Source organism: Vombatus ursinus, unplaced genomic scaffold (assembly GCF_900497805.2).
Source record: "Vombatus ursinus unplaced genomic scaffold, bare-nosed wombat genome assembly UNPS02014870.1, whole genome shotgun sequence".
NCBI lineage: Eukaryota > Metazoa > Chordata > Mammalia > Diprotodontia > Vombatidae > Vombatus > Vombatus ursinus.
The window spans coordinates 5,333,025-5,360,126 of record NW_020954648.1 but is presented as its reverse complement, the minus strand read 5'-3'; the positions used below and the strand labels follow the sequence as shown (position 1 = coordinate 5,360,126).

Below are 27,102 nucleotides of genomic sequence, written 5' to 3'. Positions count from 1 at the left end.
TATTGAGACATTGAGGAATAAGGCTTAAGACAGATGATGCCTGTTCATCTCCTATCTTCCCTTGAGATATGTCAGTATAGTGCTTGAGTATTCTCTAAATCTTGTTAGGAATGCTGAGGTTTTTTTTAGCTTTCTATTTTATGCAATAATTCCACAGAGCCAATTTCCCCCTAATTCTCTCCATACCTAGCCTTTGATCTCAGATTTATATGCTAGTGATGTAATACATGCTTTCACTTCTTATATCAAATGCAAAAATTGTTTAACTCATTTACTCTGTAAAGCTACAACTTAGGTAAAACTTATAGTTTTCAGTGTTTTACATGCACAATTAATTTTTGTTGTATTTTTTCTGATTTTCTCACAGGTCTTCAGAGTGCTCCATTTTATTTTCAGTGCTGACCTTCCTTCTCCCTTAAGTTATTATAAACTTTTTTTGCTGCTGTGTATACACGTGAAGATGTCTCGAAGTCCCGATGCAAAGGAAGACCCTGTGGAATGCCCCCTTTGCATGGAGCCCTTAGAGATCGATGATATCAACTTTTTCCCTTGCACTTGTGGCTACCAAATTTGCCGCTTCTGTTGGCATCGTATTCGCACTGATGAGAATGGACTTTGTCCTGCTTGCAGAAAGGTACATACCCTATGGTAACTGCTTAAATTTTTCATGTTGGTGAATCAACAAGTTAGTAAAGTCATCTTGATTATGGGAGTGGGAGGGAATCTGTATTTATCTTCACCTGAAGTTACAAGTAGCAGTATACTTCCTGAAGCAGTCCTGTTTTAGTGGAAATAGCACTGTAGTTTAGGAGTTAGGAGATCTAGCATCTGGTCCTGGCTCTGTAACCAATTAGCTATGTGATTTTGGGTATATCACTTAATCTCTGAGCTTCAATTTGCTCATATATGTGAAATGAAGGACATTACCTACTTTGATTCAACAAATATTTATTGAATGACTGTACCCTCTCTTCTGTCCTTTCTCTCTCCTTTCTCTCTTTCCCTCTCTTCTTTCTCTCTTTCCTCTGTGTACGTGTGCGTGCGCGTGTGTGCGTGTGTGTGTGTGTATAGGTATGGTAGGATTAGATGATTACTAAAGTCCTTCCTCTTGTTCTTATTGATATACAAATCAACTAATGAACAGTATATAATAATGCTTGTTAGCAAGAGATGTTTTGCTTCATCACTGAAAGATTTTGCTGATGAGCTTGGAGAATAATGCAAAGAACTGTCCCTTTCATATCTGAGAAAAGTTTTCTTTACTCATGTGGCTTTTAATATGATTTTTTGGTTTATAAGGACATCTTAAACTATACCACTTTTTTTTTTACTTGATAGTTACTAAAAATGTACCATTAGATTTTTATAAAGCTCTAAATTCATGATAGTAAAGTTCTCATAGATGTCTTTGAAACAATCCACTTTTGTAACTGCTAGGTTCATAATAATGTGCACTGTATTAAGGGTGAGTAAGATTGTGGAAGTGCTTTGAAAATTATAAATGAGTAGTATGTGAAAATCTTATACATATGGAAATAATATTTAAATTTAAACCCCCCGTTTTTTAGAACTTAGGAGATCTATCAAATAATTTCTATTTTCTGGGATTAAAAAAATACAGTGAGTGATATTTAAAATTTTTTTTTTTAAAATAGGGTAGGTTTGAGGATGATTGCTCAATTCCATTCTCCTGAACCTGATAGATTTAATAGAATCTATTATCTTTTGACTTGGAGTGTTATGATGTAAAGACTTTGAGAAAGAATAGAATAATCACTTAATCACTTAAGTAGTCACTAGGGGAAAGCAAAATTGCTTGGGGAACACAGTAAAGAAAATGTTATTGAGGGATTATACTAGATAATGCAAGTATACCAATTGATTATTGAGCCAGTCCCTGAGGCTAGCAACCTAGGAGTCACCCTACACCTTCACTATCTCTCAGCCTCCATGTCCAAGCTGTTGCCAAGACCTGTAGAATTCACCCTTGCAATATCCCTCAAATACACCCTCCTCTCCTCAGACACTGCTATCACTCTAGGGCAGTGCTTCATCTTCTCATGCCTGCATTATTGCAGTACTCTGGTAGGTCTTCCTGTCTCATTGTCTCTCCCCACTCTAATCTATCCTCTATTCAGCCACCAAAGTGATTTTCCTGAAGCTCACATCTGATCACCTCACCACCACCCTTTCTTCCCCCTTCCCCCAACTTAGTAAACTCCAGTGACTTCCTGTTGCCTCCAGGATCAAATGCAAAATCCTCTTTTTGGCATTCAAAGCTCTTCCTAACTTAGACCCCTCCTACTTTTCCAGTCTTTTTACACCTTACTCTCCCCCACATACTCTGATCTAGTGACAGTGGCCTCCTAGCTGTTCCATGAACAAGACACTCCATCTCTCAGCTCTAGGCATTTGCTCTATCTCTCATGCTTGGAATGCCCTTCCCTCTCCACTCTGGCCTCCTTGGCTTCTTTTGAATCCCGACTAAAATTCTACCTTCCACAGGAAGCCTTCCCTAACCCATCTTATTTCTAGTGCTTTCCCTCTGTTAATTATTTCTTATTTATCTTGCATGTAGCTTGCTTTGTATGTTTACTTGCATGTTATTTCCCCCGTTAGATTGTAATCACCTCTTTTTGTATCTCTAGCACTTAGAACATAGTAGGTGCCTAACAAATGTTTAATGATTGATTGATCTCCATAGGTGAAACTTAATGCAACCTCTTTTTTTTCACCCTTATTTAGAAAGTTTGCTGCTTAAGAAACTTGAGCATAGAACATTGATTTCACTAATATAGGAAACTTGCTTTTGAGGAAACTTCTTACCAATTGCAGATCAACCATTCTTCTGCAATTTATAGTCTTAGAGTCTCCTGGGGCATTTGAGAGGTGAAGGGATTTTACCAGCATCATACAGCCATTATGAGTGAGAGGTGGCGACACCAGGGACTAGGTCAGCTCTCTATTCTACTACTTGTTTTTAATAAATGACTTCTTGCCTCATTCCTCACATCATTTTGTCAGGAAAAATGTTGCTTTTTTTTTTTTTTAAATCAAAGGAAGTTTGTCTTATTTGCAAAATTAGTAGAGCAGTCAGTCTGTGGCATTTCTGAGGCAGCCCTCACAGAGAATGGCAGAAGTTTACTTAGAAAATTCTGAATTATTTACTTAGGTCTCAGAGGTGGTTCAATAGAAACTATAATAACCTTTAAACTTTCTTTTTATAAGTCAAAATTTTCCCCTTCTGTGATCATGTTGTTATTTGAGCTATAAAGGGTATATGTGTGTGTGTGTATGTGCGCACACACACACACATATGCACACACATGCTGACATGGTAAAATGTTTTATCTGAGCATAAACTTAAAGAATTTTAGTATTGGAAGTCAGCTTGGAGACAGTCTAGTCTAATCTTGACTATATTGCTTTCAAAAAATATTGTGAAGGTGAATAATAGTCTGTTTTTTTTTTTTACACTTCTCCCTGGATTTTGCATATTTCTAAATCTGTGTAGTGAAACCACATGGTTTTAATTCTGTCATCTTTCAAGTTTTTTAATGATCTAATCAAGATGAGTTCATTCATTGATATGACTTTCTAATAGACATCTGTCTGCATCATTAAAAATCATTGAATCTGCTGGAATTCTCTGATAATATGTTAAAAATTTAACCGGTGAGTTTTGTAAATTGCTATGCAAGATTTAGGAGGTAGTCTGAAATAGTATTTCATAGGAAAGATTCATGGTTTGATATAGGACTTTGCCCATGGGCAAAGTCACTTCTTAGATCTTGGACAAATTGGCATATAATGTCTTCTTTTGACTTATAAATCATTCTCCAGGCACAATACATAATTGTGGAAAATTTCTTCATGGTCAAGTTTGTAATTATATTAACAGGATATGTTAAGGAGAATTTTGATGGAAACTTAACTGCTTTCTTTTTCTGTATTGCTAGAACAGCCTGGTTCAGAGTACAATTATAAAAGAAGTTTCATCTAGATTATCTTAATTTACGTAGAATTTTTTCTTCTCTCTTTTTATTTCTCTTTTTACAGGAAAAGAAGAGCTTTACTCTTCTTAAGGCCTCTGTTATTTCTGATTACTTTTAATTTTTTTTAGAGTACTGAAATTTCATTGGATATTTCATAATGACCCTTTAGTTTTAATTCAGTGGACATTTTAGACATGGGCTGTATGCAGAGTGCTGGAAATGTCCTGAAAAATCTTACATTTTATTTGTGCCTTTATAGTAGGAAGATAGGAAAACAAACAATTTCACATTGAACTGTGGGAGGATAGGAAGAGACTTCATTACTGTGAAAGGTAAAAGAGCCATAGGACAAGAGTTTGAAGTAATGGCAGGATCAAGTTGAATTTTTAAAGAGTGGGAGACTTGGACATGTTTTGTGCAGCAGGGAAGTCCCTGCTAACTTCATCCGAAGCTATGACCCCCTTCCTGTGGGTTTCCACTCTAGTAACTTCTTTCTATTTCTTCTTCAGTCTCTCCTTAACCATCAACCTGCTCCCAAGATGGAATTAGTTGAAGCATACCCAAAAGACATCCCTTTGTAATGCTAGCACTCAGCTTTCAGCCTCAGAGACCCTGGAAGCACTGGTGCCCTATCATTACCTTTGAGGCTCTGAATCCGTGATGAATTTGAGTAGTCCCCCTGCTACTTTTGGAGTTTGGAGACCAGAAAGTAATTCTTGGTGATTTGGTCCTTAGGGAATGGGCTGAACTCACACTCAACCTGCCTGACTTGCTTCAGCCTCCACTTACATAGCACCAAGCACTGTATAATAAACAGCCTCCATCTTTACTTTCCAAAGCTGATTTGTAGAATACTATTAATATGTTGCTAAAGTCAAATTTAGCTCTGTCTTTGAGAGACTTACCAACATCATAGTGAAAAAATTAATTAAAACCTGATATGTTATTTACATATGTAAGAAGTGGTAAAAGAAAACATGTATTGAAACATGTCTTGTTTGCTTTCTTAGATTGATCTAGTAATTAAACATCAAAATGACTACAAATAGATTTAAGTATTGACATAGTAGTTTTCATTGTTGATTATTGTATTAGGCATTGTTGTTAAATCATTTATAATAGTTTGGAAGAACATCTAACTGACAATAAACTAGTCAGTTTGGGTTAAATGTCGGAGTTGTGAACTTCATTTCCTGCTGAATTTAGTTCTTTTAAAATATTTTTAAAATTATGAATTTAATAATCGTCATTGCAACATACACAGAATAAAAAGATTTTATATGAAACTGAACTTCTCTTGTTATAGTTTGTCATTAAAAAGTGTATATAAAGTTTAACAAGATAGTAATAAAATTACACTGTTCATTTATGCTCTTCTTTGTAACTTCTTTTTGTTTTGTTCCATGTGTTTTAAATGTTTTATTGATGTCTCTTTTTGCATTTCTGTTACTAACCCATTAACTATCTCCAGTCCTTTCTTGTAACAAATAAGGATAAGTCAACAAACGCATTGGCTGTGTTGGAAAGTATCTTGTTCTGCGTCTTTATTCTCTCTTTCTTTTTTTTTTTAAACACACCTTTATTGATTTCTTTTGTTTTTGTACATCATTATATATATCGTTTCTTCCAGAATCCTTCTCCCTCTTCTCCTCCCAGAGAGCCATCCCAAATAACAAACTATTTTTTTAAAGACAAAAAAAAGAAAAAGAGGAGGAAAAAAACAATATACTTGATCAATACATTGAGGAAGTCTGAAAATATATACACTGTGCAATACTTGTGGACCTCCCACCTCTGCAAAGGAGTATGGTGAGAGTGTCTTCTCATATCTCTTCTTTGGAGTCATATTTGTTCTTTATAATTTTGTAACATTCACTTTTGATTTGTGTGTATGTATGTATGTGTGTTTTTGTTCTTTCCTTTTACATTATTGTAGTTGTATACATTGTTTTCTTGACTCTTCACTTTGTATCAGTTTAAGTAGATCTTTCCATGCTTTTCTGTATTCATTTCTTAGATCACAGTAATATTTAGTTACATTCACGTAAAACAATTTGTTTAGTCATTCTGCAGTTGATGTACTTCTACTTTGTTTCCAATTTTTGGCCATCACAAAAAAGTACTGCTATAAATATTTTGGTATACATTGAGACTTTGTTCTTATCAGTGGCCTTCTTGGTGTATAACTCATAGTAGAATCTCTAGATTGAAGGATATGAACATTTTAGTAATTTTATTTTAATAATTCCAAATTGCTTTCCGGAATGCTTGTACCAGTTCTCAGCTCCAACAGCAATGCACCAGTGTGCCTATCTTCCTACAACCCCTCCAGAATTGGCTGTTCTTATCTTTTGTCATCTTTGCCAGTTTGCGAGATATGAATTGAAGACTAAGGATTGTTTTCATTTACATTTCTCTTATTATTAGTGATCTAGAGCATAGTCCACCTTGTTTTCTTGATTTTTTTTCTGATGGGTATCAGGAGAAAGTTTCAGTAGAGCTAATATGTTCAACATAGTAACAAAAAGTTGACACATTGCTTTGTTGAAAAGGGGAATGTTCAATAATTTGATTTTTATTAATATTTTAAATTTATGTTTTGTCAGATGCTTAGATTTCATACACTGTTCAGCAACTCTTTTTTAAAAAAAGCTTTATTTATGCCTTTTGTTTTTGCATTAGTAATTTATGAATATCTTCCTTTCCTCTTCAAACTATTGCATGCTCCCTTTTAATAATGAAAAATAGTTAAGTAGAAACAACTGACAAAATGACTGTATCTTAATAATATGCCATAAGTTTTCTTTCCTAGGAGTGTCTCCCTTGCTACTACTCCCCTCACCCTTACATATTTGCCAAGAGAAGGGAGCTAATTTTCTTTTCCATTCTCCAGGGGTGGGGATGGAGGATATCATTACAGTCATTGACTTTGGCTTCATTTTAGGGCTCTTTTTATTTGCATTGTAATCCTCTTTGTGCATATTTTGCTCATCTTGACTGTGTATCACTTAATACAGCGCTTCCTGTGTTTTTCTAAATTTCTCATTTGTTTCTTATGTCACAGTAATAGTCTGTTACATTTAAATGCCACATTTTGTTCAATCATTTCTCAGTCAGTAACTGCACATTTTCTTTCCGATTCTTGACTACCTCAGAAAGTACAACTATGAATATTTTGTTACATATATGGAATGTTTGGCAACTTCTAAATGCGCCAGTAGTTCTTGCTGTATAGTATCTAATTCAGACTAATAACATAAAATTCATTTTGTTTTATTATTGTAACCATGTAGCCATCTCAGACTTATTTATGAACTGTATTGACTGATTTTCTAAGTTATGGAATAATGTACCAGGTTCTGATCTTGGTCTGATTTTGGGCAAAGAGAAGAATGTTGTCTATTTACCACTGATATTTATAACTCTAGAGATGGAAGGGACCTTAAAAATCACCTACTCAGACTCTTTCATTGTAAAAATAGAAATACTGAGGGGATTAAATGTTTTGTGCAAGTTCAGGTAGCCACTTAGTGGCGAATCATCTACAGTTTTCTGACTTCCAGTACATGGCCCTTTGTACTACAGTATAGCTCCTTTTATGTAGTGTAGTTTTATGAGCTTCTTATTCCCTTGCTTGGGCTAAGTATATAGAATAGTGACTGTGATAAGTTTCTTTCTAGTATACTGTCTTGAAATAGTGTCTTTGGGGAAGGAAAGGGAAATGACAAATGGGAGGCACCTAGATTGTAATTCTTTAAAATTAAAAAAAAATTTTTTTTGTTTGTTAGGATAAAAAAAAATTAGATCATGTCTGGGATTTTTATCAAATGATTTATATGGTCTTTGACAAATAACTCACTTCAAAAACCAATATGGTGTCTGACATTTACATCAGGAAGTTAATGTTTGTGATCCTTTCTCTCTTTAAAAACAAAAATCTAGCATTTGTAGAATGCTTTAAGATTTGCCAAATATTGTTCTTATATTATCTCACTCTGATCCTCCAAACAAGCCTGGGAAGTAAATGCTGTTATTATCCCCATTTTACAAATGGAGACACTGAGGCTAATAGAGGTTAAATGACTTTCCTAGAGTTACATAGGTAACTGAGGTGGGATTTGAAATTAGTATTTCTTGAGTCCATGTCCAGTACTCTTATATGGTGTAGTTTTAAAAATCATAAGTAATGATATATATTTTATCACACCTTTCAGATATATACATATCTCATGGCTTTCTGAAACAAATATATCATAGCTTAAGTATTCATAATGTGTGTATTTCCATGAAGAGAAAATATTTTTCATTTGACTCCCATTATCAAACCAAAGAGATTATCATAGAAAATACCAAGTTGAAAGCTTTTAGTATAGTTATTTGTAAGTTTTATCTGCCTTGCCCTTTCTCACTGCCCATAATTGAACCCCTCCTGATAATAAAGGAAAACAGTTAAGTAGGAAACAATTGATAGAATTTTTGTAGGAAACAATTGATAGAACTTTTGCATTTGACAGTATACTACATTTCATTTGAGGTTCAGATGGTAGACAATTTTATACTATGCATTGGCTTTTATAGTACACCAGAAGCGTTACATCAGCTAGTAATTGTGATTACGTCTTAGTAATTAGTTTTTTTCCTTTCTGACACTTTAAATTCTTGCTACTTTACTGACTCTGGGACCTTCTTCCCTTTTTTTTGTCCAGTGCCACTCACAGTAGGAACTTACTTCTCTCCTACATTTGAGTCTCTTGACTATTTTCCTAACTCCTAGGACTTTGTTAACTTTCACTTTTTGATAGTATCTTCATATTTCAGAATCCTTCTGGCTAACAATTTAAAATTTTTTGTATTATAGGTTACAATAGTGACTTGGTTTTGAATTTAGAAGTATTATTTACTTAAAGTGTGGTACCATTTAATGAGAACATACATAATTGTTAACCCTATTGTGGAAGAATCCTAACACTGGTTCCTTAATGCAAATGTACTAGTTCCTTTAGATTGTATTTGTTGTATTTATAAGATACTCTGGACTAAGTTGTAATAAAGTTTTCAAATGAAGAAATTTTGTTTCAAAATAGTAGTGCTTTTCAGAACCAACAAAATGGTAAATATTTATGAGCAGCCCACCTGCTGGGTATGACCCTGGAAAATTTTGCAAAGGTTATGCTAGTTACCTAAGAAACCTGATTTACATGCCTCCCACTCTAGGGGCTGATTTTGGCTCCTTCCAGGAGCATACTAAGGAGGACCATTGGATTAGAAAACCTAGACCAATTTTAGAAAATGAGAAGAATTTATGCTTTTAAAATAACTTTTGTTGGATCAAGAATTTTGCTGAGTTTTCTAAAGCAGCCCATTCCAGTTTGTTTTTGATAGAGTTGAGTTGGCTGTGAAAGAAAGTGAAAGTAATTCTACAAAAGAGCAAAGAAATGGGTAAAAATTGAAGAGAATGATAGGGGAAAGGGTAAGGGAAAGGCAGGCTTAGTTAATAAAACCTGCAGAAGAGAAGCAAGAAGAAAAGTAAAATGTCTCCTTTGACATACAGCATTGGTCAAAACAGGTTTCTTGTAGCGTTGGATAAAAAATTGGTTAATAGTTGGAAAACACTTGCAACGTTGACCATGTTGGGATGCTTAGATGATATCTTTTATCAAAGCTAAGTTACAGTCACTATCCCCCAAATAAATGTAGCCTGTTCTTTCTCATGTTGATGCCTCCTACTAAGTCTCCATGTCTTCTAGGAGGTGTCCCCCCATTTTCATCTAATTACTGTTTCTATTGCCACTGTGTCCCTTTATGTGCAGTTTCAGATCTTGCTGCAGTAATGTTCTTCCAAAAAATTTCTTTCTTAACCTTTATTTGATCCTACCATCTCCTCAAACCATTGTCTTATCTAACTTCCCTTTCAATCCCAAATAGAAAAGGCTGTTTGCTTGCTTTCTCTTTCTCACCTCCTATGTACTTTTCAACCTCTTATATTCTGGTTTCTAACTCTGCCTCTCAACTGAAACTTCTCTCTCCAAAGTCACCAATGTTCTCTTTATTTTGTCCAATGACTTTTTCTCAGTCCTCATCTTCTTTTACCTGTCTGCAGTGTTTGCCACCTTCTGGATATTCTGTCCTCCCTGGGTTTTTGTGACACTGCTTTGTTGTGGCTCTTTTCAGACCTGACTACTAATTTTTGGTCTTCTTTATATTACCATTGTCTATATCTTGCCATCTCCTCTTCCCACTCCAAGTTTTTGTGGATGTATGCAAGTACTTGGTCCTGGTCCTTTTCATTTTGTCTCTTTATGCTTTTTCTTGGTGATCTCCTCAGCTCCCAAGGATTCAGTTGTTCTTTCTATTCCTGTGACTACCAAATCTACATAGCTACTATCCCTTATCTATCTTGAGTTCTGGATCTGCATATACAGTTTGCTGTTAAACATCTCTCCCTGGATATCCCATAAGCATTTCAAACTCAATGTGGCCAGTACAGAACTCATTACTTTTTGCCTGTCTCCCCTTCTAACTTCCCTATTTCTTTTTCTAGAACTACTACTTATCTGGTCACTTAGGTTCTTAATCTTGGAGTCATGCTTGACTCTTAATTGTCAGCTAATTTATAATAATTTCCTAAATCATGTGAGTGCCACCTCTTCAACATTGATTGACTCCATCACCTTCTCTCTGTTACCCCACAATCACCCATCTAAGCTGTCATAACCTCTCCTGGACTATTGCAGTATCTTTCTAATAGATCTTGTATCTAGTCTCTACTTTATTTGTCTTCCACACAGCTGTCAAATTGATATGGCTAAAACGTGGATCTGACCATGTCACTTCCCTTTTTCAAGAAGCTTCAGTGACTCTGTGCCTGTAGGATAGAATACCACCATTTTTGTTTGGCATTTAAAGCTCTTTACAATGTGGCTTGAACTTGTCATTACTGATTGATTTTATGCGACTCCTCTCTCACATGCAGTCTGTTTTCTACAGTTAGGCTTCTGACTTAATCTTCAGCCTTCTTGTCCTCTCTGCAGCTTTTAACACTGTCAGTCACCCTCTTCTTGATACTCTCTTCTCTCTAGCTTTTCATATTGCTCATTCTCTCCTGGTTCTCTTCCTACCAACTTCAACCTCTTTGACTGGATCTTTGTTTAGGTCATACTCATTAACCATGGTTGTCTCAAAGAGTTCTTTCCTCCCTCTATGTTATTTCACTTGGTGATCTCTTTAGCTGCCATGGATTTAATTATTATCTGTATACTGGTGATTCTCATATACATTTATTCAGCCCCAATGTCTCTGCTGACCTCCAGTATTATATCTACACCTGTCTGTTGAACATCTTTAACTGGTTGTCCAGCAGACGTTTTAAATTTAGCATATCCAAAACTGAACTAATTATCTCTTCCTCCCCAGTCCCCCAGTTCTCCCCCTTTCCAAACTTTCCTCTTTCCCTCTTACTATATAGGACACCACCATCTTCCCATCCATTTGGGCTTGCAACTCAAGTGTCATCTTTGACTTAACACTTTTTCCTCTTCCCCTATATCCTACCTGTTTTTAAGTCCTCCTAATTTTACCTTTGTAACATCTGACATATGCTCTCTTTACCTTTAGTGTCCTGTCCTATCCCCCCCCCCCCAGTCTGTGCTTAGCACAGGGGCTGCGCATAGTAGGGAACTAATAAATGTTTGTTGACTGATTTTGCCAGACTGGCCTACTTGACATTCCCTGCATATGATATTCCAATGTCCTATCTCTGTTCACCGTGCCTGGAATGATCTCCCATCTTAATTGACTCCTCTCAGAGCTTACTTCTGTCCCCTTCCCCTACACCTACCACTCTGTATTTTATTTTGTATATACCCTCCATTTACTTTGAATATATATCCCTCCAGTAGAGGGACTCGAATTTTTATGTTTGTATCCATAGTACCTAGCTGAATAACTGACACATAGTAGGACCTAGTGTGTGCTTAAGAAATGCTTTTATTCATCTCCTACTTTTTCATTAGAGCTGAAAGGAATTTAAGGTATCATCTAGACCAAACCCCTTTTAGAGCTGAAGAAACCAGAGTCTTAGACAAGTTAAGTGACTTGCCCAAGGTCATAAAACTAATGGCAAGCTGGCCAACCTGCTGACCATTGCTAGCCCTACCAACCATTAGAAGTATGGATTGATAACTTACCCCTTCTTCTTGATCATGTTGGTGATGGAATACATAGAATATAAATCCGTTAAAGTATTTAAACAGGGGTCCTGTAATTCTGTTCTTAATGACCTTAAAAGCTGTAACAATGCAGTCTTGCAGATTAAAGAGATCGGGTTCCTATTTCTTTTAAACTTTTTTGCTTTAAGTGTGGATCAAAGTAAATTGCCTGAGAATATCAGAGGTGGATTTTTCTGATAGATAAGTTAAAAGTGCTGTCTGTCCAGTCAGCTCCAGAAATAGTTTTTTGAAAATTAAGTAAACAAATTGGCTCCTTAACTTTATCCAGTTCAAAGTTGCATTTGTGTTAACCACCATGTTTGTATCACGATTAAAGCCATATCCAGAGGACCCAGCAGTATATAAACCACTCTCCCAAGAAGAACTGCAAAGGATAAAGAACGAGAAAAAACAGAAGCAGAATGAAAGGAAACAGAAGATATCAGAGAATCGCAAACACTTGGCCAGTGTACGAGTTGTACAAAAGAATCTCGTTTTTGTGGTAGGACTCTCCCAGCGTCTCGCAGACCCAGAGGTAAGCAATTTGTAGGCCTTTCCTCCCCAGACTCATTTCTTAATCATGGAATTAACACTCAACCCTACACAACTATTGGAATGCCCATAGTTGTTTAGATATGTATTTAATAAACAGGTAATTGATAATTAATTGATAATTTAATTGATAGAGAACCTGATTAAATCACAAAGAATCCAGCTTTTCCCCTAACTACCTTTTCAAGGAAAATGTAACATGGTACCACTTTCCTCCTCTGCTCCTGTGCTCTACCTCCTTATTTTTCTCTAGCCAGAATTAATATGCTAATTAATAGCAGCATTTCAATTATATGAACCTACTTATAAGTTGTAGCTTTTCAATATTGAATGTATTTGGGGTCATCATTCATTTTTATTCCATATTCTACCTGTTAATAGTAGGGAAGATAAAAAAAAAGATGAAGAAATAAGATTCCCTATCGAATTGTCCCTCTTATTGCTTCCTTTCTTATTTTACTGTTAAGGATAAAGCCCAAAGAAAGAACCTTTAGCACTTTGCCCCTCTACCCCTGACATAGTTTGCTTAGTTCTTTTACCCTCATGGGTGGATAGTGGATAGAGTGCTGGCAGGCGCAGAGGAAGACCTGAGTTCAAACCTAGCCTCAGACATTTACTAGCTGTGTGGCACTGGGCAAGTCACTTAACCTCTATTTGCCTCAGTTTTCTCATCTATAAAATGGGGATAATAATGGTCCCCATTTCCCAAGGTTGTTGTAAGAATCGAATGAGATGATATTTGTAAATTGCTTAGCACACTGCCTGGCACATAGTAAATACAATAAATGTTAGCTGCTATTATTATTATTTTAAAAATCCTGTAGCACCTTGAAATTGGAGGACCATGGAAGTAAGAATTACCCTTCTGTACTTTGTTCTAGTTAAACAATTGTATTGATTTGGACATGACGTTTTAAGAAAGATATTAATAGGGGGCATAGTGGATGGAGCACTGGCCCTGGAGTCAGGAGGACCTGAGTTCAAATCTGGCCTCAGACACATAAAACTTCCTAGCTGTGTGACTCTGGGCAAGTCACTTAACCGCAACTGCCTCAATTAAAAAAAAAGAAAGAAAGAAATAATGAGTTGAAAAGAATCCAGAAGAAAGCTACCAGTATGGCGAAGGGATTCAGATCCTTCCCAGAGAGAGAGGATTGGCAAAAAGGACTGATGTTTAGCTTGAGGTAGAGAAGACTTGAGGGACAGTAATAACTGTCCTTGTGGCAGAGACATTAGATTTGTTTTCTGGAACTAGGATTATTTGTTGTAACTTGCAGAGAGACAGTAAATTAGGGCTTCTTATTGCAGCGTTTGGAGCGAGAATTTTCTTCGGTTTGATGAAGTTAAAAGTGACAATACTTGATCAGTTTCTCTTATTCATTTTAGTTCCCTTAGTTTCACAACAAATGGTTCTTCACATGAGTGATTATCAATGTGGTAAATCTGCATCCATCCTAGAGACAAGAATGGAAAACCCATTTGTATGTGATAGATATCTTAAAAAATGATTTACTTAAGGGTATTTTCTATGTCTAGCTGAGGCCTCAGGAAGGGTAGAGATGGGAACAGATTGCTGCAGTTCTTTAAATCCATGTCTGAATTGAGATGGTGATATGTCCGCTCCAAAGATAGCTCCCCACTTTTTTTGTATTAGGAAAAATATATAGAGATGCTCTACCTCTTTTTCTAAAATTCCAAGATGGTGTTTGGTGGAACAACGTGTGATCTACTACTTTTGATCCTAGATTTGTACTTTGGGATCTTTTGAGTGCAGTAATTAATTGAGGGAGAAGTAGAGAATGAAAGTGGAATGTTCCCCCAGGTTAGCTAACGAGAGGGAAATGTAAGTTTTTATCTGAGATGCCATAGGCTATGAGGCCTTTTGGGCCCAGATAGACAAACCTATGAAGTTATTCCAAAAAGAGGGGAGATCTTTTCAACTAGCTTTAGGTATGAAAACAAAAAAGCATGGGACAATTAATACCAATGGCATACATACTAGTTTTTTAGCAAATGAGGAGAATGAACTTATATTGCTCTTAAGGAAGGAATCAGACACCTTACAGAGGCATGTGTGTGTGTGTGTGTGTGTGTGTGTGTTGTAAGTGTGTTTTCCCTTTGTTATTTTTTTTTAATTGTTGTTGACAAGGTGGTTGGGGGTAAGTGACTTGATCAGGGTCACACAGCTAGAAAATGTCAAGTGTCTGAGGCCAGATTTGAACTTGGGTCCTCCTGACTTTAGGGCCTTTGCTCTATCCACTGTGCCACCTAGCTACCCTATTCCCTTTGTGGTTTTCCATGTGAAATGTTAACTCGGATTTCATAGGTTAGGGGTAATAAAATCCCCATATACAAAGATCCTAGCAAGGGATTATTATTTATATAGCTTATTCATATGATATTATATGTATATAATATTATTATATCCTTATTATTCATATAACTATTTATACATTTGCATATGTATTTATATATGCTATGTCAAACAGTATTATTTCATTTATAGTCCTCAAAGTGTTTGATAGCACTTAGATTTGCCAAATTTTAAGAAGGAAAACCATACCCTTGTATGTATAAGAAGGGGGGTGGGTACATAACTACAAAAATTATACCTTATGAAGGCATTGCAGAAGTTGATCTTGCCACAGACAGATTTAGGCTTGTAAGGGAAAAATTCCTAACAGAACTATCAAAAAATAGAATGGATTTCTCTGGAGGTAGCTCATTCTTTCTTGCTGGAGATCATTAAACAAAGACTGTTAGAGTGTGAGTGTGTGGTGTGCTTTATTGGGGGTGGGGTTCATTATAGCAAAGTAGCTGTTGAAGAGACGTCCAAGGAATAAAGTAAAGTCTGGATAGGTCTTATGATACCACCTTCACTATACTACATTGTCCTGTTGGCGCGTGGGCAGGCTTATTATAAGGTGAACACATGACCTTTAACGTATCAGTTTAACTTGCTGGATGCCTTTTGTCCTGAGATTTATGTTTATACTTACCAGATAGTAAGTATTTAAGTAATCTCCACTTTTTTTTAAGGCTACCCTCCCTTCCCAACAGCAATTTTTCCACATGATTTTTATAATAATCACTTTGGATAATTGATATACGTGTAATTTGAGTTTGACAATATTTGATTTAAACATTGTAGTACACGTTAACTTTTATTTTAAGAGTGGAGAAAATTCACATTTTATTTTTATTTCCTTTTTTGTAAGGATGAATTTCTAAAAAACAGGCACCGTTTGTGTCTTCTTTTTCTGTTGTAGGTTTTAAAGCGGCCAGAATATTTTGGGAAGTTTGGTAAAATACATAAAGTTGTCATCAATAATAGCACATCATATGCAGGCTCACAGGTAACTAACTGTAGAGATCTTTACTTTTTTTTTCTTTTTCTTTTCTTTCTTTCTTTCTTTTTTTTTTTTTGCTTAAACCTTTGTCCTAACATAGACTCTTAGTCATTCAGTTTTCAAAAGGAGGTAGTTCATTATTAAAATTTATTTCTTTTTTGCTTTAATAGTTTGGAATAAATGGATCTTGTGGTTAAGAGTTGAATAGCACCCTCTATTGGTGTCCCAAAGGAAATTATTTGTATCTTAATGGGACCCACACCCAAGGATTTCCTGTTCAATTGACTAATAACCAAGATTATGAGAAAAAGATGTAGAGATGGGAATTTAATCTTTTTATTGAAATTAGCTTAGACTGCTTCTTCCAAGTGGCACAGTCTTCAAACATTGAAATTTTAATAAAATCATTTTAATGGTATTGGTATTAGGACAGATAACTTTAATTCTCATCTTTGAGGTAAGACCATGCCTTATCTATTTTTATTTTATGTGATTATATGGGGTGAAGGAAGGTTGGAAATTACAGTCAAAACCATGTGAAATTTGCTGGATTATAAGAGGAGTTTTAACTATATTTGAAAATTTTATGTAAAACTTAAAAAATTAAGACCTGTGACCTTAATTTATTTTTTCCAGATCAAATGCTATTATCTCAGATTCCTATATAGATCATAGTCTAGTTAAAGGTAGGCATATTACATTAAATAGAAAAGGTAATGTGTTGAAATTGAGAGCTCTGGGTTCAGATCCTAACTTTGCTTCTGGTGTGGCCTTAGGTAGGTCATTTAATTTTTCTAGCTTTGGGTTACTCATCTGTAAAATTAAGGGGTTGAACTAGAAAGCTAAGAATTCAGAGTTTCTGACCCTCCTAACTTCTTGTAGGTTTGCTTTCAAATGGGCTCTTTGCTTTCTTTTGGCTGAAAATCACATTCATTATTAAAAGTTGTTGGGATAACATTGTTCTATATTCTTCATCATTATTGTAATAGAAGCTTTTTGTTATTGCCTTGTTTTAGTATTTATGACAGTGGGATGGGATGTTTTCACTTTAGGGTCCAAGCGCCAGTGCTTATGTTACCTACATCCGGTCAGAAGATGCTCTCAGAGCCATACAGTGTGTCAACAACGTAGTAGTAGATGGCAGAACACTCAAGGTAATATAATTTCTTTTTGATGATCTATTTTTTTTTTTTTTGGTCAAAATATAGTTCATTTACTGGACAGATTTTATTATATCAAGTTTCAAGGCAATGTGTAGGTTGTAATTCATTAATGTTAGTGTCTGACAAGGTTAATCTACTTAGGCAATTGCTCATTTCTGCAGGAGACTTTTTTGTTAGAATAAATGTAAACCAGACCTCCATTCCTACCACCCCCAAAATTATTTATTTTTAACATTCTTTTCTTTTTAAATTTTGAGTTCCACATTTTCTCCCACCCTCCTACCCTTTCCCCCACCTACTGAAAGGGCTAGCAATATATCAATTATACATGTGAAAACGTGCAAAACAAATGTCAATACTAGCCATATTTCCAAAAAAAGAAAAATAAAAAGTAAGAAAATTATGCTTCAGTTTGCACTTGAGTTCATCATTTCTCTCTCAAAACAGATTTCTTATGGAATACTTTCTGAAATATCATATAATGACATATGTTTCTTAACTTGCATTATTGTCCTTCTTGAAGGCAAGTAATATTTTTGTTATCTTCAAATGTTTTTCTTTTTTTTTTCTGGCAGGCTTCTCTAGGTACAACAAAATACTGCAGTTACTTCCTAAAGAATATGCAGTGTCCAAAACCTGACTGCATGTATCTACATGAATTGGGGGATGAAGCAGCTAGCTTCACAAAAGAGGAAATGCAGGTAGTAAAGCAGTATGAATTGCGAGCTTTGCAGAGAGAGCAAGATTTAGTTTTTATTTTTGTTAAATGATTTCCTTCAAAAGTGGAAAGCTTTTTTAAAAAAAAGATATGTTGAGAGTAATGTTGTCAGCAAAATGTAATCTGAATAGGATGTCATGCCCATTAGTTGGGTTTTTTCTTATCTGCATTTTTTACATGGTGTCCTAGAAAATATATCCCATCCAGATAGGGAAATGATGTTTTAGAGAGGTATGCTCTCTTCAAGTGTTCATTGAATTATTATCCTATGAAAAAGTGAATTGAATGCTTAATGTCCTATGTTCTTTCACTTTTCCTCCTCTCCTGTCTCCTTTCAATTTATAGTATAAATATTCTTTAGAAGTGAAAATGTTGAAAAGACATCATATTACATGAGGATTATACCAAAATATAATGCTGTACTTCCCTATTGTAGATGAGGACTTCAGATTTGTGGCTGTGGACTTTTGCAGGAATACTTCTCTTTTAGAAGGTGGGGGGCATTCATTGCTACCTTTCATTCTTCACATCAACCTAGAGCAAGTCTAATTAGATTGAAGAGTGCATTGCTAATTTTCATTGGGAAAATTTTACTTTCTTTGACTTTGGAATTGCTATAGTTTAAATCCCTTTATAAAAAAAATATAGTACAATCTCCTTATTATATTTTCTTTGGGATCTAGAAGCAATATCAAAACGAGTCCTGGGCAAAGTTGTCTTGGGTGGCACCAAAGAAGACCCACTCTCATCTTTATTTTGCATCATAATATAAGTATACCAAATGGATTCAGCTAATTTGCTTATTTGAAACATTTTTGGAAAACATCGTATTTTGGTCACTTCCTTGTAGTAATGAGATTTAACGTGTATTATATGGGTTGTCTGTGTTAAGGTCTTTTGATAACCAATTTTCGATAACCATTTAAAGGAAGTGTATGGAATAATTTTCCTTGTGATTGGAGAATTCTCTCAGCCTTTAAACCTTTTAGAGTTTGTACCACTAGAAACAGTGAATGCTTTAAAGAGTCAGTCTTAGTTCATCAGAGCCTTCTTAACCTGTTTAGAAGTAGTACAAATATAAATACAGAAGTGTTTTTCCTCATATATAATTATCATAACAAAGATTGGAAGAACTTTTTCTTTATCTCTTGATAGGAAATTCAATATTTTATTCTAAGTAGAGTAGGTAAAAAAATGTGAAGTGTTATATATGTGTGACTTAAGGGACCTCAGAAAAGAGAATGACATTGCAAAAAATATATATATAATTGTGCTCAAGTAAATGGCATTACCTTTCTTTAGTTTTTGCTCAGTTATTTAGTAGAGCATGCCATTGTCAGGCTGAACAAAAGTAAGCAGTAATTAACTTTGCAGAAAATATTTATATATTGTGTGCATTTCCAGACAGGCTGTGTATACAAATAGTAAAATGAGTACTATGAACTTTTACTATTTGTCTCTAATTGTCTTAGTTAAATTCTCTGCATATTTTCTCTTCTCCTTGTGCTCTACACCTCCCTCTCCTACTCCCAAGTTTTGTGCTTTCTCGGAGAATTTAATCGTGCTATCTGAAACTGAATTTAAAATGATTTTTATTTGTGATTTGGTGACTGAGACAGGGCAGATGAGAGGATGAAGTGTGATTTGATGAAATTTTACTTCATTTTGCATTACCTTGATGCTAAATAAAGCTCTTTAAATATCTGAAAAAAATGTTAAATAATTAGGCTGTTGGAGAATACCATTTGTTCTTACCTTAAAGAACTTTAATTAACCAATGCTTAGATTTGGTTTTGTTAAGTCTTAAAGTTATTTACTATATACCAAATGCTTTCCAAATAAATATTTCCTTTGTTGTGCCTTTTTGCCATATACCATGTATGTTTAATAGGAGAGAGATTGCCTTAATCTAGAAAGTTTGTCAGTTTATCTTTGGTTGGAAGAATCCTTTTCATTTTGTATTATTGGTGTCTTTAAGCTTCCAAGGGAGAGATGGAGTATTTCATAGCAGCTAATATATGAATGCCATTGCAGTTTTATTTTCTTTTTCCACCAGGCGGGTAAACACCAAGAATATGAACAGAAGCTACTTCAAGAATTATATAAATTAAACCCCAATTTTCTTCAGCTATCTACGGGTTCCGTTGACAAGAATAAGAACAAAGTGACACCACTGCAGAGGTATATGCCTAAGTACCTGATTTTCATTTTATGCCTTTTAAGCCACAGCACTTTGTGACAGGCCTAACATTTGTCCTTTCCATGCAGAATTCCTTAACTATTCAAGAAACCTTCCTGATTTGCTGATTTAGGATTGGCTGTTTCAAATATGTGATGGCCTTACTACGTCCTGCCACTACAGCCCGTTCCTCTTACTGGCTGGTGTGCAATATCACCCGCTCTATTAAAAGGAAGATTGGCAGGTGTTCAGAACATGATTAGCACCTAATTGAGGCTTTATCCTTTATCCAATCACAAGAAATGAAAATTCTATGGAAAAGATTGAGCTTTAGGAGAGCAAGTAGAAAACTATGATAGATATATTTCTGTATCCATAGATATTTCTATGTATAGATCACAGTTTTCTACTTGCCATATGTGTGTGTCTGTGTGTATACAGACACATACATATATGTATGTATAAAAATTTCAAGGATTTATTCTTGAGAATCTGTAGAACTTATTCTCCATGGATAAGGGGATCTTGTATTTCAGAATGCCACTTGCCTTAGGGAAAATATTACTTTTATCACAGGGTTCTCGGTAGATTTGTATAACTTCAGTGTTTATACAAACCAGCAAAATTTACCATGAATTGGATGATATTCATTTTATTTTGGTGTATACCACTGTGTATGGCTTTAGACCATTAGAAAATAGTATTAATCCATAAGACCTTTCTTTGGGTTGTACTGTAGTCTGAAATACTTTAAGTTTCAGTAGTCAGGTCTGTATTCTATTTCAGCAGGTATATCACTTCAAAATTCTGTTAATCTTCATTTTAAATAAGCAAAATTTCTTGTAATTCAAGGATACTGAGGTTTTTTTTGTACATGTTACCAGAGCTAAAATTGTTGACATTTCAGTGTCCAGCTCTGAAACGTAGTCTTATTTCCAAGTGTTTACATTAGTATGTGAAAGCCTTTGTTCAGATATATCCCTGAGCAACATGTGGTTTATCAGAATACTTTTCTTGTACTCTAAAGTAAAATTATGAAATCATAAGTTATTATCTTTGGATATTAAAGATTAATGCAATAGTATCAACCTAGTGTTGCTATGTATTATAGATCTCAGGGCAGAGCGTACATACTATATATATATATATATTGTAATTATGAGAAGTTTATATTTACATCAAACATGAATAAAAATAAGTCCAAGAATAATAAGCTGGATGGATATATTTTTCTCCCTTTGACCTTTTCCTCTTTTTCACCTTCCTCTTCTCTTTCCTTACCCTATTTAAAAAAATTAAACGTGTATTATTACCCTTTTATGAATGTTGCTACCTGAAGCACTTAGGACAAGAATGAAATTACTATAAAAAGGTTTTCCCCCCAGATTTTTGCTTAACTTTGTAATTCCATTTTAATTCAAATTATGTATTTCTAGATTAGAATTTGTGTACATATTTCTTACATATTGAAAATATAGCTTTGTAGATTGATACTTAACTATTGACTAGTGATAAGCTTAAAAATACTTTGAATAATAAAAAACCGGGAATCAGGTGAGTGAATGCTGTCACAATTGTCAGTAAGACTGACAAAATGGATTTTCTTCTGTAGCACTTTCTTCCTTGATGCTGCTTCTAAATGACATCTACTTCTGGCCCAACCTGTGATCATATCAGGACAGGGAAATATCACCGCAGCTTCATGATGTGCCTCTCTTCACTGCTGCCCTGATCCTGTGATCCAGCTGCTGCTGATTGTTCCTGCTATGAATTATCTAAGTTAGGATTCAGGGATATCATCTGTGTGGGAGCCCCCACTGTGACAATCTACCATTAGATTTTTTTAAAAAATAATTTTATTTTTTTATTCTGAATTTAAACACCCCCAAAAGAGCATTTCAATATAGACAGCAAAACATGAAAAGAGGATTGTATATGAAACCGTGAATCTCCATTTCATACAGCTTGCTTTAAAAAAAAAAGTATATAATAAATTCCACACGTTACTTTCAAAACTGTCCTGCTTGTCTGTGCTTCCTTCTGAACTTCCTTCTGTTCTCTTCTGTGCATTGTAAAAAATGTTTATAATGAGCCTTTGGGGGAGGGCATCACTATTACTGAGTACCCTTTTTCCAAAATCCCTTCCTCCAATTAAAAGTTGGGTGAATGAAAGAGAAAAAACCCTTGTAATAATTTAGTATAATCAAACAAAATGAATCTACACAGTGGCCGAATACAGAGATATATACCTCTTTCTGCACCTTATGCTTATCACCTTTCTGTCAGGAAGAGGGCAACCTGCGTCATCATAGATCCTCTGGAGAGATGGTTAGTTATTGCATTGAACGGAGTTCTTAAGTCTTTCGAAGTTGTTTTGCTTACAATGTTGTTGTCCTTGTGCAAATTGTTTCTGCTCACTTCATTCTGCATCAGTTCATACTACCCAGAATTTGCTGACATCATCTGTCATCATTTCTTTTGACACAATAATATCCCATTCATTTACTGCAGTTTGTTCAGTTATTCTTCATTTGATAGGAATTCCATTATAATCTGGTTCTTCTTCATCTCCTCCCATGCCCTTCTTCCATCCCCCATCCCTCATTCAGGATCAGTACGCTTGTTTTATTTGCGGCTATTCTCTCCCAGTATTTTCCTCCCTCTTAGTCCCAGCTACTTGTCCCATACTTGTTTTCCTATTGAATTTGATATATTTCTGTACCTAATTCTGTGTGTGTGTGTGTGTGTGTGTGTGTGTGTGTGTGTGTTCGCTTAACTTTTTTTTTTACCCATTTCAGATAAGTGAGGTCCATTTGATATCTATTTCCTCTGCCACCTCATATTTGTCTTGTTTACCTTAATTGTAAAAATTAACAAGTTCCACCTCCTTTCTATGATATTATATTTCTACATCTCCGTTCCTTTCTTTTTCCCTTTTCAAATCGCTAGAACACAACCATATCACCCCTAGGACTTCTGTTTTTCTTATTTAATGCCCTCATTACCCTTTGAAAATCATCTGAATATTAGCATTACATCTTACCTTTCTCTGGACTCTTGTGTTTATATTTCAAAAGTCTTACTCTCAGCTCTTATTTTTTCAGTAGAAATGCTTTTAAAGTCTGTTAAAATTCCATTTCCCCCCATAAGATTATACTCAGCTATGCAGAGTAAGTTATTCTTGGTTGCAAACCTATCTCATTTGCTTTTTTTGGAATATTGTACTCCAAGATCTCCTCTGGTTTTTAATAGAAGCTGCTACATCTTCTGTGATGCTGATCTTTGTAGATCTTTGGCATTTGAATTGCTTGTTTCTGAGTGCTTGAAGTGATTTTTTCCCCTTGATATGGGAGTTTAGGATTTTGGCTGGTATTTCTGAGAATTTTAGGTTACCTTTCAGGAAATTCTTTCTATATGTTCTGATTCTAATAGATCTGGGCAGTTTCACTTATAATTTTTAAAAATGTAGTGTTGTAATTTTTTTAAAAACCTTGGTTTTTAGGTAATCCAATGATTTTAAAATTCTCTCTCCTTGATCTGTTTTCCAGGACAGTTGTTTTATGATATCTGACATCTTACTTTTTTTTTTTTCCAGTCTTGATTTTGTTCTGTTATTTCTTGCTGTTTCCTGGAGTCATTAATTTCTGTTTGGTTTATTACAGTATTTTAGGGACACTATTTTTGGTTAAAATTGACCTCACTTTCTTTTCTAAGCTACTTAGTCTACTAATTTTTTCCTTTAGATCTTTTGTTTTTTTAAAATTTCATTTTCTTCTTGGTATTCATGTAGCCCTGGTAAAAAATGATTTTTCCCTTTGAATTTGTTTACAGTCGTCATCTAGTTAGATTAACAACCTTTTTTTTTTTAAGTACTAGTTCATATTTTATTCACTCATCTGAGACTTTTATTTCTGAACTGAAACTTATATGCCAAGGCTAGGTCGTCCTGTCCCGTCCCGTCCTCTTGTGTAGGACAGTCATCCCTATTTCATCTTGCTCTGGATCCTTGTGCTGGCCTTTTCCTCTTGGGGCGTGGGCTACTTGGATCTTTGAAGTTCAGAATTCTGGTCTTCAGAGTCCTTGGTATCTTTGCAAGGGAATGTTAGGGGAAGCCTTGAACCTGGGAGTTTAGGTGTTACACAGCTCTGAGCTTGGTGCTGACCACCTTGTTGCTTTCTAACTGCTGTTCAGCTTTCTGAGCACCTTAATGCTGTATTGGGGGAGTCCTTCATGCTTGCTGCCTTAGAGTGTTGTGGGCTACAGATCTCTTCTTTGGTCTTGGGGAGACTGGCTTGCTTTCTGTGTAGTTATGGGGTAGAATATATCATTGTAGTTTTCATAGGTTTTCTTAATCATTATTTTGTTTGATGGGAACTTCAGGGTTTTTCTTGAGTGGGTATATGGAATTGGTTGGCCTGTCTCCTATTTAGGCAACCATCTTGACTGAAAGTTTTTTTTTCCCCCCTTCAGGAGATAATCCATGTTATTTTTTTGTGTCTTTACTTAGCATTCTGGTTCTAATTGATCTGGGCAGTTTTCATTTATGATTTGTTTTTTTTTTGTTTTTTTTGGGGTTTTTTTGGGTTTTTTTGGGCAATTGGGGTTAAGTGGTTTGCCCAGAAACAACCAGCTAATAAGTGTAAAGTGTTTGGTCTGAGGCCGGATTTCTGGATTTGAATTTAGGTCCTCCTGACTTCAGGACCGGCACTCTATCCACTACGCCACCTAGCTGCCCCTCATTTATGATTTCTTGAAATATAGTATCCAGACTTGTAATAAAAAAAAAAAATCATGGTTTTCAGAAAGTTCAGTGATCCTTAAATTTTATTTCTTTGGCTTTTTTTTTTCCAGATCGCTTGTTTTTGATATCAAATATCTTCCATTTTTTTCTGATGTTTTACTCTTCTTTGAGTATTTCTTTCTGTCTCACTGATATCTGCTAGATGTATTCTGGTTTTCAGGGATTTCTTTACTTGGATAAAGTTTACCACTTTCTATTTTCAGCTATTTGTTCATTTAATCCTTTTGAGATTTTATTTAATTTTTTTTATCTCATTTCATTTCTTCTAGGTATTAATGTCCTTGTGGAAGAGCCATTTTTTCTTTAAATTAATACATAATTTATAATTTTTTCCTTCTCTTTGGCAATCTCTAGGTTTACAATAATTTCTATACTGATTAGTGTTTGCTCTGATTTATTAATTTTTTCAGTTTTAGTTCCTAAATTGGGGCTTTGTGCCAGGACCAGGCTCTCCACTTCATGCTTTTGGGTGGTTTATTGGGACTCCCTTGGGTCCTTTGGGCTTCTGCACTGACCTCCATCTCTAGAGGTCATGATTTTCCTGGATTTTTTGAGTACTGTGCCTCCAGGCCTTACTATGACATCTCAGAACACAGTACTAGAGCCCATAAGTTCCTTAGCCATTAGAGTCTGATCTCTGTCACACTGTTCCCCATGGTTTCTAAGGTTCCCTCCCTGGCATTTTCTGGCCTTTCTGTAGCTCTCTGACTTCCCTGGGACTTTTTTCAGGGACTTTCCTCCACTTTTGTTGCTTCTCAGTACAGAACTCTGCAGGCCACACATGTCACTGGTAATGCTGAGAGGCTGGTCTTGTTTACTTTTTCTAGTGCTAGCTTTGCAGGCAATTCTCTTTTCTGTTGCCCACCAGCTTCTGTCTCAATTTTTGTGTAATTCTCCAGTGGGAAGTCACAGTAGTTTCTCATTGTATTTCTTGATAATTATTCAGTCTGGTATAAATTTCTTTCCTTTCCCTTTCCCTTTCTTTTTTCCTTTTCCTTTCCCCCCTTCCCTTCCTTTCCCTTTCCACATTTATATGAGAGTGTGCCTTTGTTCAGGCATCTATCTAGGCCAAAAGTCCTACCATTAAGTCTAAGCATCTTCATTTAGGTTCTAATACACTGGAGTTCTTAGCTTTAGTATAGTAGACATATGAATAGTTGAATGAATGAATGATAGAAGTAGATCCATTAGCACCCGTGATAGAGAGCCATAACTCATAAATGCAAGAAAAAGAAATGAATTACTTAGTAGATTAATTCTGGGGTAGGAGGAGTGTCTTTTCTTCCTATTACTATTATTTTTTTTTGTTTCAGGGTTCTGACATAGCCAACTCTGACCCATGGAAAATTGAAGGATGATGAGAGGAGGAGATGTGTGTGTGGTTTCAGTTTAAAAGCTATTGTAGGAGTAGTTCACAGTGGCCTTAGAGTTGTGAATATAAGTATCCTTTCTCTATTCCCCTGCCATGCTTAGTTGTTGACATGTATTTCTTTCGGATTGCTTTAGTATTTTCCATAATTTGCCTTTGTTCTTTGTGAACTTGCCAATGAGTTTAAGTTTTGATGAGATAAAAAGAGCAAAATACCACACCAAATTTGCCCTGGAAGAAAGGACCATGGCTTTGTGTGGAATCAGATTATTAGTTGGTCATTAATCTGGTCTCTTCCTCCTCCGTCTTTTAAAAAAAAAGTTATTGCTATTTTTTATTTTAGTATAGCCTAGATTTCCCTTGTATTTCTCCTCCCAAATGGCCATTTCTTAAATAAGGACTTTTTTTTAAAGAACTGTCTTTACCTTTATTTTATTTTTTTTTAAGCTTTTTTTTTGGGGCAAGGCAATTGGGGTTAAGTGACTTGCCCAGGATCACACAGGTAGTAAGTATCAAGTGTCTGAGACTGGATTTGAACTCAGGTCATCCTGATTCCAGGGCCAGTTCTGTATCCACTGCGCCACTTAGCTGCCCAGGATTTTTTTTTTAAACACAAGATAAAGAAGAGAAAACAGATTCAGCAAAAATAATAAATGTGTAGAAATTTTCTCATAATATATACAGTATTCTATATCCATGTACCTCTTACCTACACATAGCAGTGTGTGTGTGTGTGTGTGTGTGTGTGTGTGTGTGTGTGTGTGTGTG

At 35.3% G+C, this 27,102-nt stretch overlaps 1 protein-coding gene across 3 annotated transcripts in view; it reads left to right on the top strand.

Moving 5' to 3' along the window:
* The first annotated feature begins 371 nt into the window (after positions 1-371).
* The window catches only part of CNOT4 (CCR4-NOT transcription complex subunit 4), an 89,642-nt gene continuing 62,911 nt past the window's right edge, over positions 372-27,102 (top strand). For all 3 annotated transcript variants that reach the window (XM_027842361.1, XM_027842360.1, XM_027842362.1), the window contains exons 1-6: positions 372-634; positions 12,540-12,737; positions 16,024-16,110; positions 17,157-17,258; positions 17,843-17,968; positions 20,042-20,166. In XM_027842361.1, the coding sequence (XP_027698162.1) occupies positions 461-634; positions 12,540-12,737; positions 16,024-16,110; positions 17,157-17,258; positions 17,843-17,968; positions 20,042-20,166 (812 nt within the window). In that variant the 5' untranslated portion in view covers positions 372-460. The remainder of the gene's footprint in view (positions 635-12,539; positions 12,738-16,023; positions 16,111-17,156; positions 17,259-17,842; positions 17,969-20,041; positions 20,167-27,102) is intronic.